The sequence below is a fragment of the Microtus oregoni genome, unplaced genomic scaffold (assembly GCF_018167655.1).
Source record: "Microtus oregoni isolate MIOR12 unplaced genomic scaffold, Mior012 000034F_ref0000314, whole genome shotgun sequence".
In the NCBI taxonomy this organism is placed as follows: Eukaryota; Metazoa; Chordata; class Mammalia; order Rodentia; family Cricetidae; genus Microtus; species Microtus oregoni.
Window position 1 is genome coordinate 6,142,926 of NW_024543093.1, and position 19,843 is coordinate 6,162,768.

Here is a 19,843-nt window from a genome sequence, read left to right on the forward strand (position 1 = left end):
GCTGGGAGGTTATGGTAGTGCATGCATGCGATCCCGGGGCTGGGAGGCTGTGGTGGTGCATGCATGCGATCCCGGGGCTGGGAGGCTGTGGGGGTGCATGCATACGATCCTGGGGCTGGGAGGCTGTGGGGGTGCATGCATGCGATCCTGGGGCTGGGAGGTTATGGTAGTGCATGCATGCGATCCCGGGGCTGGGAGGCTGTGGTGGTGCATGCATGCGATCCCGGGGCTGGGAGGCTGTGGGGGTGCATGCATACGATCCTGGGGCTGGGAGGCTGTGGGGGTGCATGCATGCAATCCTGGGGCTGGGAGGTTATGGTAGTGCATGCATACGATCCTGGGGCTGGGAGGTTATGGTAGTGCATGCATGCGATCCCGGGGCTGGGAGGCTGTGGTGGTGCATGCATGCAATCCCGGGGCTGGGAGGCTGTGGTGGTGCATGCATGCAATCCCGGGGCTGGGAGGCTGTGGGGGTGCATGCATGCGATCCCGGGGCTGGGAGGCTGTGGGGGTGCATGCATACGATCCTGGGGCTGGGAGGCTGTGGGGGTGCATGCATGCGATCCTGGGGCTGGGAGGTTATGGTAGTGCATGCATGCGATCCCGGGGCTGGGAGGCTGTGGTGGTGCATGCATGCGATCCCGGGGCTGGGAGGCTGTGGGGGTGCATGCATACGATCCTGGGGCTGGGAGGCTGTGGGGGTGCATGCATGCAATCCTGGGGCTGGGAGGTTATGGTAGTGCATGCATACGATCCTGGGGCTGGGAGGTTATGGTAGTGCATGCATGCGATCCTGGGGCTGGGAGGCTGTGGTGGTGCATGCATGCAATCCCGGGGCTGGGAGGCTGTGGGGGTGCATGCATACAATCCCGGGGCTGGGAGGCTGTGGGGGTGCATGCATACGATCCTGGGGCTGGGAGGCTGTGGGGGTGCATGCATGCGATCCTGGGGCTGGGAGGTTATGGTAGTGCATGCATACGATCCTGGGGCTGGGAGGTTATGGTAGTGCATGCATGCGATCCCGGGGCTTGGAGGCTGTGGGGGTGCATGCATACGATCCTGGGGCTGGAAGGCTATGGTGGTGCATGCATGCAGTCCTGGGGCTGGAAGGCTATGGTGGTGCATGCCTATAATCCCTGCACCTGGGAAGCAGAACTCTGAGTCTTGAGCTATGGGCTACATAGCAAGTTCCAGGTTAGTCAGGCAATGGAAAAGGATGGAGTGAAGGAGTCGCATGGAGTAACAGGAGCTGACATCTTGTGAATCAGACATATAAAATTCAATCCCTTTAGTTTAAAACACATTCAATGATACAATTAAAACAAGTAAAATTGATTTCATAAAACAAAATATAAAATAGTGTTATATGACCCGTATCCCGTAGCTTAGAAAACCAGCTATTTTGTTCACATACTTCATTAGAATATTTTTACCTAAGTATACAGCTAACATTCCTACTCATACAAATGACCTATTCTAGTTCCCTGAACCTAAAGAGACCTGCAATTGTATTTCTGTTACAGGATTTGTTATAAAATTACATTGCAAAGTTTCTTCTTAAATATTTAAGTGTGTACAAAACATTCCCCTGCCACAGTAATGTAATTCCATTAGAGCTTTCTAGTTAGTGCACGGTAGCCTCGGTTTGAAGTTCTGAAACACGGTGCTCGCAGAAGTAGGCCCGTTTTGGGGTGCATCGCTGGCTCACGATGACAGCTGTGATCCGCATGAGCACAGCTTTGCTGACACTGCACATGCACCCCATACGGTAGCTGCAGCTGAGTCTTCCATTAGCTCCACTCAGGGTGTAGAAACCCACATGGCGACGGCACTCTCAAGAGCAGGTGGCTCCGCCACTTGAGATGGCTTTTTGCTATGCTAGGGAACACTTGCTTGTGTTTGGGAAAACGCATTCCACCTGCTTGGTCCACGTTATCAAAAATAGCTTACCCTCTTCTCTGGGGAGGGTTTGCAAAGTAGATGTTCCTGCTCGCCTCCACTATCTGTACACAGAACTGTATTTATATATTATATATTTATATCAGACATGTATGTACACATTTACAGGCAGACCTTCAAAAAGATATTGCACTTATATACAACGCAGCTTTAACTGAACTAACTTCACGCTGCCACCACGTAAGTTCTTCATAAGAAAGGTAGTCGGTATGTCCAAGGAAGTCGCAAGGAGGGTTCCAGGAATGCACCCTACTAAGTAAACATCAGAAGAGGAGAGGTGGAGGGAGAGGGCTCAGTCCTTTACTGCTCAGGGCTGGGCCCACTCCCCAAGGCAGCTGGAGTTAGACTGAGGTCAGGCAAGAACACAAGATCCTCAAAGACAAGCTATTGCCTTCCTGACCCTCGGCCACCAGCAGCCCACCGCTATCACAGACAGAGGCAGATCTCCAGAGATTTGGTAAGTAATGTAGCAGACCCCAAGGTTCCCACAGTCTGTTAGAGCTGGTACAAAGTTCTCATGTTTTGCTTTCTAAGCATATGAGAAATTTAAACACAACAATGCATGGATTTCTATCACATGGGAAACATCAACACAGCATGGTATACATAGCATCATCTCCTACGTGAAAAGTTCCTTCCCTGATAGTCAAGATGTTGGTGGGTGCCCGAGCTCCTCAGCTGGCTGAACTGTAAGTTCTGGAACACTCTCACTGAACTCCCACACCTGGGGCTGAGCCCCACACCTTAAATCTCTGTGAGGGTGAGCTTGTACGACCCGCCAGCTTCTTCAATCTGCAGCTGGAAGGTGTCTTCATTGGAGTAGTGTTTCACGATGTTGTCATCCATGTTCACCAGGATCCTGGACAAAGACAGGGCGTCAGTTCCCACTGTCCTATTTGGCCCTGGTGCAAGGCTTGGATTTTCCTGTTAGTTGGGCATCGACTGTGACTTGTGGGGACACTGTCATACCCTCCCATGAGGTGGCTGCCTCCTTCAGGAGACAGAGTGCCCCACAGTGCCTATGGTGGGGGCCAGTGAGGACCATGCAGGGAGGGAACCGAGTTAAGGCTCCCAGTGGTAGAAACACTGGTGGTGTGATGGACAGGAAACGCTGGAGTATTCATGCCCTAAATGGTACCCGATGTGGGTGGCTCTATGTTAGAATCAGTACAACTCAAATCCTGATGGATTACCCTTCCTGGCAAGCCACCCCCAAAGTTTAAACAAAGTAGTTAAGTTTAATCCTTCCTGTTAGAGTCATCCAAAAAATTCCTTAGCATTTGGTTTAGAAATAAGACAAAAAGGTCTTATACTATGTACTCTGCTTATTCATGCTAAAGAGAACTAAAAATCACAGCTTCTGGGGCCAGCAAGATGGCTCAGCAGGTGACAAGGCTGGCAGCCAAGCCTGACGACCTGTGTTCCATCCTCGGTATCCAGGGGTAGGAGAGAACTGACTCCATGAACACACACACACACACACACACAGACACACACAATATACTAAAAATTAATTTCTTGACAAGAAGCATTTTTCTATAGCTGGAAAATACAACCAAGGGTGGGGTGTTCAAGAAGGAAGGGAAAAGGCTTTGGGGTCAGTGAAAACTGGTTTGGGTCACAGCTCCACATTGCCAAACCACACAGGAGAGTGGTGTGAGGTGTGTCCAGTCTCACACCTGGCGGGTGATGGGAAAGGAGGGTCCCGACACCCTTGTCAGCTTCAGCACACACCCCGAGTGTGGAGCCGCTTCAGGGCTGCCAGGCACCGGAAGTGCAAATACAGATTTCTTTAGCCCTTGAAAAGACCAATCTTCAAATTTAATAAGGAAGAGAAAGTGAGGCATAGTTTTCCACACCTACACTCCCTGCACTGGGGAGCCTGGGTCAGGAGGACTGTCATGAGTTCAGGGGTAGCCTGGGCTACAGAGAGTGACTCTGATTCACTCTTCCACTTTCTCCCCCACAAACAAATAAGAGCAGAAAGCCCAGATTTATTTAACACTTGCATTTTCTGGCTGCTTCTGGGCTGTGTGCCGCTGACAGTGTGTTACGTCAGTGCTGAGGACAGCTGTCTTCAGGGGCACACAGAATGCGGCCATTACTCACCCTTTCTTGCATTTCTTAAATATCTTCCCAATCTTGTCATGGGGGACATCATACTTGTCTGAGATCTAAAAGAACAGAGAATAAGAATATTGTCAAAGTTTTTTTTTAAACCACACAATTATACTGTTTTCTGTTTTATCATTTTTTTTTTAAGATTTTACTTATATGTGTACACATTTACCAATTTTGAATTTTTGTATATGAGTGTTTTGTCTGCATGGGTGTCTGTTGTACCACACTATGCCTGGTACCTCTGGATCCTCTAGGATTACAGACAGCTGTGTGCCATCATATGGGTGCTGGGAACTGAACCCACATCCTCTGAAGAGTAGCCAGTGCTCTTTTAATCACTGACCCATCTTTCCATCTGTGTGTGTGTGTGTGTGTGTGTGTGTGTGTGTGTGTGTGTGTGTGTTTTGAGACAAGGTCTTACCATAGCCAAAGCTGTCCTCAAATTTGTAATTCCTCCTGTCCTGCACTACCTCCCCTCCCCCAATACTGGGTTTCTCTGTAGCCCTGGCTGTCCTGGAACTCTGCTGTAGACCAGGCTGGCCTCGAACTCAGAGATCCGCCTGCCTCTGCCTCTGCCTCCTTATTACTGGGATTAAAGGCAGCGTGTGCCACCACAGCCTGGTTGTCAGCCTCCTGTTTTTAAAAGTTGCTTAAACAAAGGGACTATGTCCTGGGGAGAGGAAGCTGGTGATTCCCCTAATTAATTCAGATGTCAACAAGTCAACTGACTGAAAGAACCATTCACAGCTAGTGACCAGGGTTGTCATCCAGAGGCCCTGTGTCAGAGTGGCTTTAGCTCCCTGTGACAGCTCCTTGACTTGTTCTGCCACCTCTGCTCCATCTAGGAGCCAATCAGCTTTACCCACTGAAGCCCGGTGCATGCCGGGCCTACCCTGTGCAGTTCATGCTGCTGGTCTGGCAAATGGCACATATTCATCTTTGAGAGTTGCGGACAAGTCACACAGGTTTAATCAAAAGCCAAAAAAAAAAAAAAAAAAAAAAAAAGCCAACATGGTGGGTATGCCTGTGATCCCAGCACTCAGGAGGCTAATGCAGGAAGGGTCGCACTGAGGGATGCGGGGACTACCGTCACCTCGTTTGATTTATGCACCTTCATTACACTTTCCCTGTGGATCTCTGGCTTATCTCATTGTCCTCTGTCTTCCTGTCTGGGCAGACCACTCTATTTGGCTTATGTCATTTAGTCTGGTGGCTGCAGGGCCTACAGTGCACCTGGATAAAGCTGTGAGTGGTAGCCCATGCCTGAAATCCCAACAATGGGGAGTCGGAGGCCAGACTGGGCTATATAAGTGAGTTCCAGACCAGCCTGGACTCCACAGCAGGACCAAGGTTTTGTGTTTGTTTTAAAAAGACTTTTCAAGTGGGTTCAGCACGCTGCAGCTGTTAAGGGAGCTAAGGGGCATTTCAAATATGCATCACTTTGAGATCAAAATTTCTGTGATTTGCACGGGCTTAGGGTTGGAAAGTGTCAGGAGCCATCACTGGTGCTAGGATACTGGCCAAGACAAACCAGAAAGGGGAGTCAGCATGCAGCCCTCCTCCCATGCTTCTCCTGACATCCCACGGGGACATGAGCTCAGCTCCGGGGGTTGGTAGTCATCACAGGTCACACCTCTACATCCTCCCGGATGTACTCTGGATAAGGTCTACCATGGTTAGCAAAGACAAGGAAGGCACAGAGGGAGGCGAGAGTACCAGGGAAGAGCAGAGAAAGACAGGGTCCTCAATGAGGAGCAGAGAAAGACTGGGGCCCCGATGAGGAGCAGAGAAAGACTGGGGCCCCGATGAGGAGCAGAGAAAGACTGGGGCCCCGATGAGGAGCAGAGAAAGACTGGGGCCCCGATGAGGAGCAGAGAAAGACTGGGGCCCCGATGAGGAGCAGAGAAAGACTGGGGCCCCGATGAGGAGCAGAGAAAGACTGGGGTCCCGATGAGGAGCAGAGAAAGACCGGGTACCCAGTGAGGAGCAGAGATAGACCAGGAGCTGGAGTTTTTGTTTGGGGACATGTTTGTCTCAAATTCTCAATGTTTCTGCCTTAGCTTCTAGAGTTTTAGAAATTACAGATGCTGTATCAAGTCTGACTGAACCACTAGTTTATGGATGATGGTTTGTTTTAAGACTTCACTATTGTCAACTTCTAAGCAGTTTGCTATGTGAATTTTCTCTTCGATCAAGAGTATAAAAGTTAAACTGTCCCCTAGGCCATCACAAATGGAATTCAATACACCTATCAATTCCTGGCTGGTCACAAGGGACAGACAGAGCTGCAGTCAAGCGAGGATGCCCAGGGCGGGTCAGAGGCATGCAGTGCTATACACAAAGGATGGCTGGGAAAAGAGGTCACGGCTCCAGTGCAACAGAGGAATCAGGTTGTCTAACAGAACATTTGACTGGGACTGTGAGGCTCCCTCCATTTCTACAGAGGGACTGAGCTGTGCGTCCTACTTACCGCCTCCATCAAGCCCTTCAGAGACGGGGTCTTGAGCATCAGGGCGTCGAAGACTTCTTCAGCCTCCTTTCGGACATAGAGCAGCACTGGGTAGGACAGGGGAGAAAAGCAGTTAATTCACATGAGTGAAACTCATGACAACGGATCACAGGTGCTAGTTAGGATAGCCAGACACAGCCCCAGGAGGGAGAGCAACACATGCCACCTCAGTGTGAGCCCCAGGACCCAACGGCAGTTTCCCCTGAACTCTCGGGGGAGGTGGCGGTCTGAAGGGTGGACATGCAGGGGGTGAGACCATGAGCTGACTGCTAAGAATCCTCATCACCACGAGGACCCAACACACCTCTCTTCGGTTCTTCTGTCCGGGTCAGCTTAGCTGGTGGAGGAACTAGAAAGTCATCTTCGGTTCCAAATGGCCCCCTTTTCAAGACAGACCTGTGGGGGAGCCAAAGCACTTTTAGGTCACCTGCTTCAACTCCGCTGGTCTGCGTGAGCAGGAGGGAGGTTCTTTACAGCTGCTGTACTTTACACTCAAACTCTTTCCATTCATTATGGGGTCCAAGCCAGACGACAACCTGGGCAGGGCTCGTCAGGCCTAGGCCATCCAAGTGACATACTAGGAGGGCTCCACGGCTGGGCATCCCTTCCACTAACTCAGCACTGAGCGCGGGAAGGCAGAGCCATGCTCGCTGTGACACAATACACACTAGACAGGCCATGGCTGCCTTCGTTCAGCTGTAAGGAATTGTGGGTTTTATGTCTCGGGTCAGGGGGACTCTGAAAGTTGTGTCAGGTGGACAGTTGTGGCCAAAAGGTGTGTGGTCTATGCTGCAGGAAATTCCAGGCCCACAGGTAGGATAGTCTAGCAGAAGGCTTGTGACCACAGTGTAGCTTCTAAAGGCTTCCATGGAAATATCAGGGGAGAGTGGACAAGGAGCCTGAGAGGGAAGTGCAGGGGTCTGAGCCACTGCTGGCAAAGGCATGTGTTCTGGGAAGGGTCTGTGGGGTGAATGAAGAGACAGATGACCAGAAATAAGGACAGCACAGGCCTGAAAGGATCAGTCCATCTCAGCTCCTTAGTTGCAACATGTACTTGGTGAAGGTGCCCGCAGGAGGCCATGTCTGAGACACCATGAGTGGAACCATGGCACGGGCTTAGAGGCGACAAATGCAGGCTGGGAGAGGGTCAGAGTGGAGGGAAAGCAAAAACAGGACCCAGAAAATCAGGTACAGGGGCTTGGACCTGAGATCACAACACTCAGAAACATGAGGTGGGAACTGCTTCTGAGCCGGATGCCAGGCTGGGCCACACAGTGAGTCCTAGGCCAGCCTGGGTCAGGGTACAGCCCCGTCTCAAAAAACAAACCCAAAACCGAGATGCAGGGAGAGAGGGCTAAGGAAGCCACCAAGAGCTGGGTGTTCATCTCTATGCACTCCTGTGTGAGTAGGAAAGGGAATGCCCAAAGCAGACTTCACTATGTCTTCAAAGTTCAGTCCCAAAGCCATCTTAAGGACAAGCCAGGCTGGGGTCTGTGTAGGCTGTGGCTATTCTAATAGCAGGGGACTTCTGGGCACGGAGCCCACAGAGATGAGCAGGCTACCTACAGAGAGGAGCATCAAGACTTCAGAGGGACATCTGGGGCCCCAGTCCTGGATTCTACACACTGCCTCCTTTATGGGAAATCTGCATTTCTTGGACAAGAGACTGGTTCTGTAGGCTAGACAAGGAAGACACCAGCACTGAATACAAGTCAAAAGGACCAGGGGCGGCACCAAGGGATAGGAGCCTCATGTCAACAGCGGCAGTGGTGAATTCCTGTGAGTGGACGGGATGGTTTACAGCTTAAAGTGAGAAACAGAGCCCTGTACCGACAAAGATCAGTGAGCAGGCTGAAGTTTGGAGGTGAAAGAGGGATATATGGGGTACAGCGTACTGTCTCCGTAGCACATGAGAAAAGGAAAGACATCTAAGAAGAGGCTTAGTCATACAGGCACTGTGGGCACAGGGATGAGATAAAGTGAGGGAGGACCCAGGGGAGGAGGACACATCTGGGGTGCACGGAGAGGCCTCACTGCAGATGTCCCCCAAGTTAAAGACACACCACACGAAGGCTCTGAACTGGATCTAGCCTTGCATGACCGTGTTACTGCACAATCAGTGTGACCTGAATGAGCCTGCGACAGAGCCAGCAGTGTTCCCATCCACACCGTGAATACAAGCGAGGTCCTCGTTAGCAGGAGACACACCTGATACTCAGGAACAGTGGGGCTCTGGGTCAGCTCTCTATTCTTTGACGCCCTGGCCTGGGACTCACTGTACAGCCCAGGATGGCCGCAAATCACATCTTCCTGCCTCAGTCTTGGCAGTGCTAGGATGGCAGGTGGGTGTCACCACGCCTGGCTGAGAAACTATGCTTAAGTAGCTCAGAGGAAAAGCAAGTTCTTTGTATTGTGTCTCTACATTTTCGGTGAGTTTGAATGAGTTTGAGTGAAACAAAATGTAAACCTTACCCTTCACCTTCCAGCTCTTCCGGGGGCATGGAAAGAACCTAAGGCCAAAGACACAGACTCAGATCACTTTCCAAACTTGTGCAGATGCTTCAAACCACACGTAAATCAGTCCCAAATGGAAATGATTTTGAATGCGACCAGCCAAACACCAAACCCTTCTAAAAGACACAATCCTGGAGCCGTATTTTTCAACACCCAGAGTTTTTAGAGCTCTCTCTGACTTTGCTGACCCAGGGGGCTGGTCTTTGTGACAGAGGCTGGCTGATGTAAACATTTAGATGCCGCTACTCGGTCAGTCACTCACTGTGTGTGGCTCCTTCTGCAACAGAATGCAGAGTGGGAACAGCCGATGGGGGACGACACAGACTGAAAAAGTCGGAAATATTCACTGGCACCAGCCCCTTCACAGAAAAACCTGGCAGCCTCCAGTTCGCTCTGAGCAATCTCACTAGAACTGGAGGATTGGCCAACACCTCTGACCACTCATTAGTCCCTTAGAAATCTGTCTACTAAGTGCACGGCAGGGTCTCCTTTGTGAATTTACCCGACCTCAGTATAAAAAGGAAAGGTACACTCTCCCGAAATGCCTGTCCCACGAGGCAGGGTGTGGCTGGATTTTAAATTTAGCATGGGTAGCTAAGATATGGCTGTAGAGCACGTGGCACATGTCAATGACACCCAGTAACGGGAACTATAAGAAGGGGCCTCCAGACACAGGTGTCACCCAAGCCAAACTTACAAGGCCACAGACTCAAACCCCAAATGTGAGGCCACTCTTGACACCTTTAAATGAGCTACAACAGGAAAGAATACGCATGGACCTGGGGTGAAAGGTCAGCACTGCATCTCTGGGTCAGCATCATTCACCATTCGGTTGTAACTGGTACCATGTCACCTGACTGAAAGTTCCAGAGAGCTCACTAACTGGTCAAGGGGCCATTGCGATCTGACTGTGAAAACCGCCAGGGGGCGCAGCCTCTCTAGGCAGACTGGTACCTACGTGGCTGCCGCGCTGCAGGTTAGTGAAGTGTACATCCGGGATGAAGAGGACAGGCTGGGTATCCAGATCCAGGAAGGGCTTGAACACCGTGATGTCCGTCCGTTTGTGTGAGGGAAGCAGCTGTACTTTAACGTCAGAAACTGGGGAGCAAAACCCACAAGTCACCAAGAGATGATGGTTATGGCTGCCTTTGTGCTGGCGCACGTCTGTAATCCCAGCACTCGGGAGGCAGAGGCTGCTCCCTCTCTATGACTTGGAGGCCAGCCTGATCTATGATCTACAGCATCCGAAAAGGCCTGAGCCCACCCAAGACATGGCCTGCAGTTCTGTAAGCCCCTGCCCTCCTCCACAGCTGCTGGGGAAGGCCTTGGTGCTGGTGCTCGCCATGCCAGTCTCTCCCCATCCAGCCCGCACTCTTCAGGGTCTGGGCTGTGGCTGGCAGGACACAGCTGCAGCCAGGCATTCTCTGGGAACTCCAGGCAGCGCACTTACCTTTTCTCTTGCTTTGCTTTCGTTCTTCATCCCTGATTTTCCGTTCAGCTCCCTGTAGACAGAGGAGACAAGAGTGCAGATCAGGGCCTCTGGGAACTACTAGGATCTCTGGAAGTGAGTGCCAGCATCGGGTTTGCCACGCCTGCTTCCTCTTACAAGCCCACTCCTCTCACTGATGTACATAATAGGCACGTATGCAAATGTCATACGGAAACCCCTTTCTACAATTAACATATGGGGACACTTTTACAGCTTCTTCATATCATTTCTAGCTACATGAAATTACCCATGGGGAACATTTTAGACACAAATAAAGCAGAATTCTTCTTGATAACAGATGTAACGAGGTAAAGGCGAACCTGAGAGAACCTGCTATCACATCACACTGCCTGCTGGGGTGTGGGTACCTTTCCCCCATTTCATAGGAAAGGACCATGAAAGAAAAAGGATAAAACTTGGCCCTGTGAATATTCTGTGTGGCTAATGTCATCACAGAGAGCAGTGGCTCTGACCAAAGACATGGTACCCATGAGCAGCAGACACAATCAGGTATCAATCACAAGAAACAAAGCCGTCACTAGTGGTCTTTGTGCTGTGCCCTGTATTTGTGCCATGCATATCCACTGCAGCATCATGCAACTGAACCCACACAAATATTCACAAGAACTTTACTAGTAAAAAGCATGACCATTCGACACATTACAATGAAACATGCACTCGTTCTTCTTTGTCTAGTGCTAATGTCTCTGGATTGTGCAGATGGATGGCCTTACAGTTGCCCAGCGAGGTAGGAACTGTTGGTTTATGTTTCTGTTAAATATCCTCCCTGACAGGAAGCAGGAAGTGAAGGGCCTCTCGCTGATCTTTGGCATCATTACACGATAAGGATCAGGTTTGAAAGCGGAGCACAAAACCTTCTGCTTGCTCTAAAAGGTGCCAACACCTTGTACATGGATGGCGTACACGGTAGATGTGCAGCCTACGTGGAAGAACGGCTATATGTGGGGCCAGGGAGACGTCTCGGCAGGTAAAATGCTTGCAGTACAACGGTAAGGACTAGAATTCAATCCCCAACACCCATGCAGACTGCGGGTGGGCACCGCAGCCCTGCCTGCTATCCCAGAGAGCAAGAGACAGAGATCTTACAACCCTGGAGTATGCTGGCTAGCAGGAGCTGCCAAACTGGCGATTTGGGTTCAAATGAGAGATCCTGCCTCAATACAGACCACGGAAAGTGTTCAAGGGAGACCCAATACATCAAGTTCTGGCCTCCTCAGGCACAGACTCCCTGATAGAGAAGCAGGCCCTAGTCAATCCTGGATAGTGCTGCATGTCTCCCAGTGCCTCCTAAGAGCCCTACAGTAACCTCGTCAGACGAGAAGCTCCACATCCACCCCAAAGGTGGTCTCACAGACAGGCTGCTGCCAAGAGAAAGACTCACACTCTATTCTGAAATGACAGAACTCATCAGCTTCCAGGTACACGGGTTCAAAGAGGTTACTCCAAACATAGCCCAGACAGAGAAACATCCCCCGACATGCACACAGGGTAAACTACTGTCTGTTCCCACCAAGTGGACTGGAAAGAACTTCCCCCTCACAGGGCCCTGAGTAATACCCAAGAAAACCCTGCTCAGTAGAGCAGAATAATGAGCCTGACACCTATCAGATCATAAGATGACATCTGAACAAATCTGTTTCCAAGAGACTTAATGAGGTCTCAGGCAAACTTGAAGAAGAGTCCTAGGAATAAAACTACCCAGCCCCAGCAAGGCCAAATGCACAAGGCCAGAAACCCAGCAAGACAGCCAGGTTTGCACCCAAACAGAAAGGAAATCAAATCATGGAAGTGGACCCAGACATGGATACCAGGCACAGACATTAAGTCGGTAATGTCATTTTATCCTATATGTTCAAAAGCTATCAATAAACTAAGCCTGGACTGAGGGGTGGCTCAGTGGGACAGTGACTGCCTAGTGTGCACAAGACCCCATGTTTGCTGCCCAGGACCACAACAGAAACTGCCCAAAACAACCACCACCAACAACAACATCACTACCAACAACAAAACCAAGCCCACCGCTTGTTAAGTAGAGTCATGACCTAAAATGGGTTCAACTTAAACTTTCTGAGATGAAAATATCACCGATGGAGCTCAGTCATCGGTTCAGCCCTGGCAAAGGATCAGCGAACCTAGCACACAATGATGGGAACTCTCTGGAAAGAAGTAAGAAAAACCAAACGACAACAGGCCATTAGTGAAACTCAAAGTACTTCACGGATGTAACTGGAGAACCTGAGTGGAAGGAGCAGGCGTGTCTGAAGATACAACGGCCTGACATGTTCTAAACCCAACGAAAGTGTAAACACACAGATGCTTAGCAGACTCAAGGACATGGAGCCTCATCAGACTCAGGTGCCCACCAGTGGTGGAAAAGAAGAATCTCCCTAAGGTCACAGACAGGAAGATTTTTTTTTTTTTGGTTTTTCAAGACAGGGTTTCTCTGTGGTTTTGGAGCCTGTCCTGGAACTAGCTCTGTAGACCAGGCTGGTCTCGAACTCACAGAGATCCGCCTGCCTCTGCCTCCCGAGTGCTGGGATTAAAGGCATGCACCACCACCGCCCGGCCAGACAGGAAGATCTTACACACAAAATGCAATGTGTAATGGGATGGCTGCAGCTACATCAGCAGTGCTGGCTGCAAGTCTGTACAGCACCTGTGAAGTGACAGACGGACCTTACAGACAGACAGACCAGAGACCCAGCACAAGAGCTGAGCACGAAATAAGCACTTCTCACACAGAAGCGCTGAAGGGCTCACTCCAGTTCAGATGCAGAAAGATGTCAAAGGAAGTCCTGGGACGGTATGGGGACCACCTGACCGCCAGCTCTTAGGACTCTCCTCATAACCCTCCGGGAATGTGCTCGGACACAGCAGGGCTTGTCCCAAAACGTTAGCTTCAAGAACCTGCTGCCTGTTTGGGCGAAGATGACTACAGCTGCCGAGGAGACTGACTTCTGCAGGAGTGTCAGGGAGATGGTGGCACCGGCTAATTAAACAGTGTGTCAGAAACCAAAATGACGGGCCAATGGGATGAGAGAAAAAGCAGCGACCCAAGTTCCGTTGGTTAGAAATCCAAACTTTGCCCACATTTCCTCTGAAAACGTGTTGAATGGCGGTTACTCCCAAAAGATGAGAAACTCATTTATCAAACCAGCTAAGCAACTCTAACAAGAGACGACACAACTTCCTTAGGAAGGAAATACACTGCTGATACACCGAAGGACACCCAAAGCGCCTTAGTTCTAGTTTTTCACTAGACAGAGACCAGATTCATAAGTGAGAGCTTGAGAGCCAGCAGAAGGCAATCACAAGCCAGCAAACAAGTGGGGCAGGGTCACAGCGGACGGAGTAAGGGCTGCAGGGGGCAGTAGAGAGTCAGGCAGCTCTGCTAAGCAGAGGCCTTATGAAGAAACCAGTACCTTCATGGTACTCAAAAATGAACCCATGAATTCCCAAGAATGCCCAGGGAAATTATTAGTCAGGAAAGACTGAACATAAATATCAGATGTGAAAAGAAAAAGGTTTGAATAAAACTGCAATTTCTCTAGTTTTATAAAAATAACACAAATACCCTGATAGCCCCTCCTAAGGGTTTTTGCTTTGTCTTTGTTTGAGACTGTGTGTGTGTATGTGTGTATGTGTGTACATGCTCCATGTACCCCAGGCTGGACCTCTGTCTCCCAATTCTCTTGGCCTCTCAGGTGCTGGTGCCACACATCTGGATCGTGCTGTTTTCTCCGGGCTATGGAGGAATGTGGTCAGGTGGGAAGAGCCTGACCTAGGTTACAAGTCCTCGTGCCCACCAGCTGTGACTCACTGCTTCCAGTGCATCCCACGGAAGCACCTGTGTCCATTATCTCCACACCTGATGCCGGGGCTGGGCAGGAGATTACACGGCAAAGGAGAGGGGAGGCTGGAAGATGAGAAATGATCCTAGGTCAGCTGTGGAAGCCCGAAGTGCTCACGAGGGATCAGAGAGCAGAACAATCAGAGAGAGGCATAATGAAGATACAGAGGGGGTCTGAGCGATCCCGTGTGAGCCACTGCAGGCTTGAGACAGACATGGTCGCAAGTAGGTGGAAAAGGCGTGGAGACAGACTGGAGCTAGTCTAGAAAGGAATGCAGACCTGCTCACACCTTGAGTCAGCTCAAGAGGGAGCTACCAACAGATAATAACAATGTTGCTTTAAGCCGCTGAATTTGTCATCATTTGTTACAGGTAAAGACCCTGCTTTGCAGATGTGCCCAATCTGGCAGGCTCTGGGAGACAGCTCTGAAGGTGAAGGTCCCAGGCGCCCTCCAGTGGTCAGATGCCTGCCAGAGTCTGACTTGACACAGGTGTTTCCCTAAGTAGCTGCAGGAAGTGGCTGCAGAAATCTTGGGCATGGCCTGCCTAACGGCCTCCAGGGAAGCGAGTCAGTAAAGGAGTTAGGCCAGGACCGGGGCACAACGACAAAGCTTCACATGATATCATCTTCCCCTTCCTTCTACACTTTAGCTTCTTTGCCTGGTTAAGGCTAGCGGCTCTGCGGAAGGAAGCCTGGGAAGGATGGGTGCATCCGCTCTTCCCCAAGCCCGCCGCTCGCTCACCTTGTCACAGAAGACCTTTATCTGGCAGTAGGCCCGGTGTACTGGCTTGTTGCTGCGGTTGTTATAGCTGTAGGTGTCAATTTGGATATTAAGGGGCAAGCCCTTCACGCCTTTCTGGGAAGAGAAATCGGTGCTTAAGCAGTTCACGGAGATGAACACCTGTGAAGGAAGAGAAGCCTCCGTGAGTGGCAGCTCCGGCAGCCAGTCCAGCCCGGCCTATGCAAATGATGGACACTCAAGACGCTTGTGATTCTTTTTTTTTCCTTTCCCCGCATTACAGTTTATCATCATGAGTGGAAGTCAGCACAGCAACTCCCGGCAGAAACTGAGGCAGAGACCAAGGAAAAACAGTGCTTACTACCTTGCTTTCTATGGCTTGCTCAAACTGCGCTCTCTGACTACCCAGGGTCACCTATCTAGGGGTGGCACTACTTGCCAGTGAGCTGGCGCTCTCAGGAACCTTAGAGGCGGCGGAGGATGCATCTCCAGAGCAGTCTGAGCACAGGTGTGAGAGGAAGGGGGGTGCATAGAAGCTGTTTATTCCCAGGATGGCTCTAGGATAGGCAGACAGTGTGGCCCTCATGGCTAAGGCCATCTGCCAGGGACACTGCACTGTGTATTTTGGCTGCTGGGGGACAGTTGTGCATCCTCTTTGGAACCACCTGTACCTTTGCTGTCACCTCAGGATGATCCGCAGCAGGCTATGCCCTAGAGTATCAGGACTGAACAAAAGCTGGCTTTTCCCAATCTGTAGTTTGATTTTAAAATTTACTTGCAGCTGGGCGGCGGTGGTGCAGACCTTTAATCCCAGCACTTGGGAGGCAGAGGCAGGCAGTTCTCTGAGAGTTTGAGGCCAGCCTGGTCTTCAGAGTCAGTTCCAGGACAGGCTCCAAAGCTACACAGAGAAACCCTGTCTCGAAAAACAAGCAAACAACACTCACTTGCGTCCCAGCCCACGCGCATATTCGTTTCTTTTTCTTGTGGGTGTTTGGTAACAGAACCACATTGGGTCAAGTCCTCAGAGAATAGTTCAAAATCCCAATGATGTCCAACAGTCTTTTTAGGCAGCCTTCCATAATTTAAATATAATTTGGATTCACCACGGGCCTGGGTAGATACTACCATTGGCAAGGTTTTCCATGGGTTTTAATTCTTATGCTGCCTCCTGAGCAGACACAAACACTGCTATGTTCTTCACTGAAGAAGGCCCCACAGAATGTGGTTAAGACATACAGAAACTCTGAAGACATTATTATGGGCTGGGGGAGCCTTTGGACATGGGAGAAAATAACTCTGTAGGCCACTGGAGGACATGTCCCCTCCAGGCCGTCACAAGGCACTGGGGAGAGGGGCAGATGGCACCAAGGTCACACCTGCCCCTTCGTTACCTTTCACCAGCTTCTGAAATGCCACTGACCCACATGGACAGTTTTTACAGGCTGTGTCACTAAGCCCAATAGGGTCAGCTCCACGGAAGAGCTGGCATGTCCTTGAGTCACACATCAATTGGCAGAGAAGCTTCCCAGCCCATATGCCCTCTTTCAAGGAGGAAGTCAGAGAGTGGCACACCTAGGCTCGCCTCCCTTTTGGTCACCCCATGTTCATTTTCTCAAAGTTAAAGCAAATGGAGACACTCAGTGCAGTACAGGAAACTTACTCGACAAAGCTGGTGGAGCTCTGCACAGTTAGTGAGCATGCTCTGTTCCCCCTTTCATGGCTCTACATAGCTAGTGAGTATGCTCTGTTCCCTTTTCATGGTTCTACATAGCTAGTGAGCATGTTCCGTTCCCCTTCTATGGTTCTACATAGCTAGTGAGCATGCTCCGTTCCCCTTCTATGGTTCTACACAGCTAGTGAGCATGCTCCGTTCCCCTTCTATGGTTCTACATAGCTAGTGAGCATGCTCTGTTCCCCTTCTATGGTTCTACACAGCTAGTGAGCATGCTCCGTTCCCCTTCTATGGTTCTACACAGCTAGTGAGCATGCTCTGTTCCCCTTCTATGGTTCTACACAGCTAGTGAGCATGCTCCGTTCCCCTTCTATGGTTCTACATAGCTAGTGAGCATGCTCTGTTCCCCTTCTATGGTTCTACACAGCTAGTGAGCATGCTCCGTTCCCCTTCTATGGTTCTACACAGCTAGTGAGCATGCTCTGTTCCCCTTCTATGGTTCTACATAGCTAGTGAGCATGCTCTGTTCCCCTTCTATGGTTCTACATAGCTAGTGAGCATGCTCTGTTCCCCTTCTATGGTTCTACACAGCTAGTGAGCATGCTCCGTTCCCCTTCTATGGTTCTACATAGCTAGTGAGCATGCTCTGTTCCCCCTTTCATGGATCTGGGTTTGAATCTGTCTGAGGTCAAATGCTTTTTATTTCCCTAGAATCATAGGAGTGTTTTTTTGTTATTGTTTTGTTTTTAAATGGGCAATCTCAGAGATGCAAAAGACCCTTATGCCACACAACCAGGATTTCTTCCAGTGCCTAGGCCCCAACAGTCAAGAACAGCTGTCCAGCTCAGCTAAGACACAGGCAGGGATGGCCTTGGGTTGTAAATGGGTATGTGACAGGGACTGTGTGCTACTCGGGCATTGGATGGAAGAGAAGAGGATAGAAAGAGAAGCTGGAGAGAAAGAGAATCAGAGCCACAGTAACAAGGAGCCAGTTCCAAGCAGGGTTCAAAGTGGGCTAGAAGGTTATTCTACTCTGCCTATGTGGGAAAAGACCGAACACCCTAAAAAGACTGGGGACATACACAATTACAAGATCTGAAGATAACCCCTTATCTGTTCCTTCACCAGCGTTCCCCAGACCTTTCTCACTGTCCCTGGGCACTGACAGTCCCACCTCATGCTGGCCCTGGCAGCCTCCTTACTGATTTGGTAGGGTCCACCCGCAGCTCTCCTCTGCCTGTCCGGCCAGGCTCAGTTAGACAACCTACAGAGCTATCCCTGTGCCCAGAAGAGGGCGCTGTCCTCCCGTGTTTGAAGGCCCGGGAGCTGTTAAGGCTGTTCTACCATGGTGAAGCAACCTCCTTTTCCACAGGACCTAATCCCACAGACATTATCCTTTCGTGGGAGATCTCGATGGAGGGTGCTCAGATGTCTCCCTCTCTCCAGACTGTTCACACTCTGGCAATATGGTATCTTGCTTCTAAAAGTTTTCTAATGATTTCCAGTAAACAAAATTACTCAATTTTAAAAAAGCAAAAACAACTTGTGTGTGTGTGTGTGTGTGTGTGTGTGCGCGCACACCAGACAACAGCCCTAGGTTTCATCTTTTAAACACCATCTACCACCTTTGAGACAGGCCTCTCATTGGCTGAAGCTCAGCAATGAGGCTAGGATGGTCAGGGGATCCCAGCCATCACCCTCTTCTGTTTCCCCAGCACAGGGGTGACAAAGGCGGAGCAGCACGCTGCCACACCCAGCAGGAGACCAGACTCAGGCCTGCGCACTTGCAAGACAAGCTCTTTACTGACTGAGTCACTTTCCCAGCCCTACTTTCTTTGTGTTTAAAGACTAGATGCGCAAGTGGGAAGTGGCTCGTGGGATTTATGAACTGCTTTACCAAAAAAATCCGTGCTTTGACTTGATGACTTCTCCTACATATTTAAAACACTTATATGAAATGGGATATAGGAGGCATATATGGAACAGGGTCGGTGAGATGACTCAGCAGGGAAAGAAAGACACTTGCCACCACCTTCCGACCTGGGGTCAGCACACAGAATCCTCATGGTGAAAGGAAAGAACTGGCACCCAGACCTGACCCCTACATGCATGCTGTGATACATGCACATACATGTGCGCACGCGCGTGCGCACACACACACACACACACACACAAATAAATGTGAGGAAAAAAAGAAATCTGAAAGGGAAAAATAAAATTAATAAGAAAAAAGGGTGACAAAAGAAGGCGTCATTGTAAACAATAAAAGTTACTAAACCACTGTACATTTCAGCTCCCAGCCAAATGGAAAAATCTAAACTTCTGTCACCCTGGGCCATGTGGCACAATTCCTAACTCAGAAATGGCTGCCTGGGAAAACTCACTCTATTTCCCTAATTCCAGGAAGCTTCTGACTCAAAGGGCCATTCCCATGACAAGAGGATTTCACAGCAATGCAACCCAAACCCGGTCTCCCTGCTTCCCAGCTTCAAGCCTCTATTCAAATTAGCCAGATCCCAGGATCAGGCTGAAGGCAGAGCCTCTGGGAAGCAGCTCCCAGTCTTGCTTCCATGTTCTTTCTCAGACGCATCTGCTTCCTATTTATGAACATTCTTTTCAACTTAGGCTTCAAAAGTTATCACAAAGGGCTGACGCATCCTAACGCTTCCTTCCTCAGATAAAACAGCCATACCAGTAGGCTTACTACGCCTCACACAGTAGCATCATGGAAGAATATGCCAGGCCATCATGGACATCCTGGGCCAGACCAAGTGATACCCACGCTGGTTTAGGCATTCACCAAAGGTCAGAAAAAAAAAGCAATACCTCCGCCCCCCATGTTTTCACTGGGGGAGGGGTAAAGTGCTCAAAAGAGGTAGATTTGATCTGAAAAATCAAAGCAACTAAATTTGACCCCACTCTGTCCTTAACTAGCGCTGTAACCCTGGTCCCTGCTGTCACGTGACCA

At 50.1% G+C, this 19,843-nt stretch overlaps 1 protein-coding gene across 1 annotated transcript in view; it reads right to left on the reverse strand.

The window, feature by feature from the left end:
* Positions 1–1,765: 1,765 nt before the first annotated feature.
* Grhl1 (grainyhead like transcription factor 1) overlaps positions 1,766–19,843 on the reverse strand; it is a 46,512-nt gene continuing 28,434 nt past the window's right edge. The window contains exons 9-16 of the mRNA XM_041630160.1: positions 15,207–15,365; positions 10,554–10,605; positions 10,062–10,201; positions 9,062–9,099; positions 6,894–6,985; positions 6,551–6,636; positions 4,069–4,133; positions 1,766–2,818 (exon numbers count right to left, since the gene is read on the reverse strand). Of these exons, the coding sequence (XP_041486094.1) occupies positions 2,704–2,818; positions 4,069–4,133; positions 6,551–6,636; positions 6,894–6,985; positions 9,062–9,099; positions 10,062–10,201; positions 10,554–10,605; positions 15,207–15,365 (747 nt within the window). The 3' untranslated portion in view covers positions 1,766–2,703. The remainder of the gene's footprint in view (positions 2,819–4,068; positions 4,134–6,550; positions 6,637–6,893; positions 6,986–9,061; positions 9,100–10,061; positions 10,202–10,553; positions 10,606–15,206; positions 15,366–19,843) is intronic.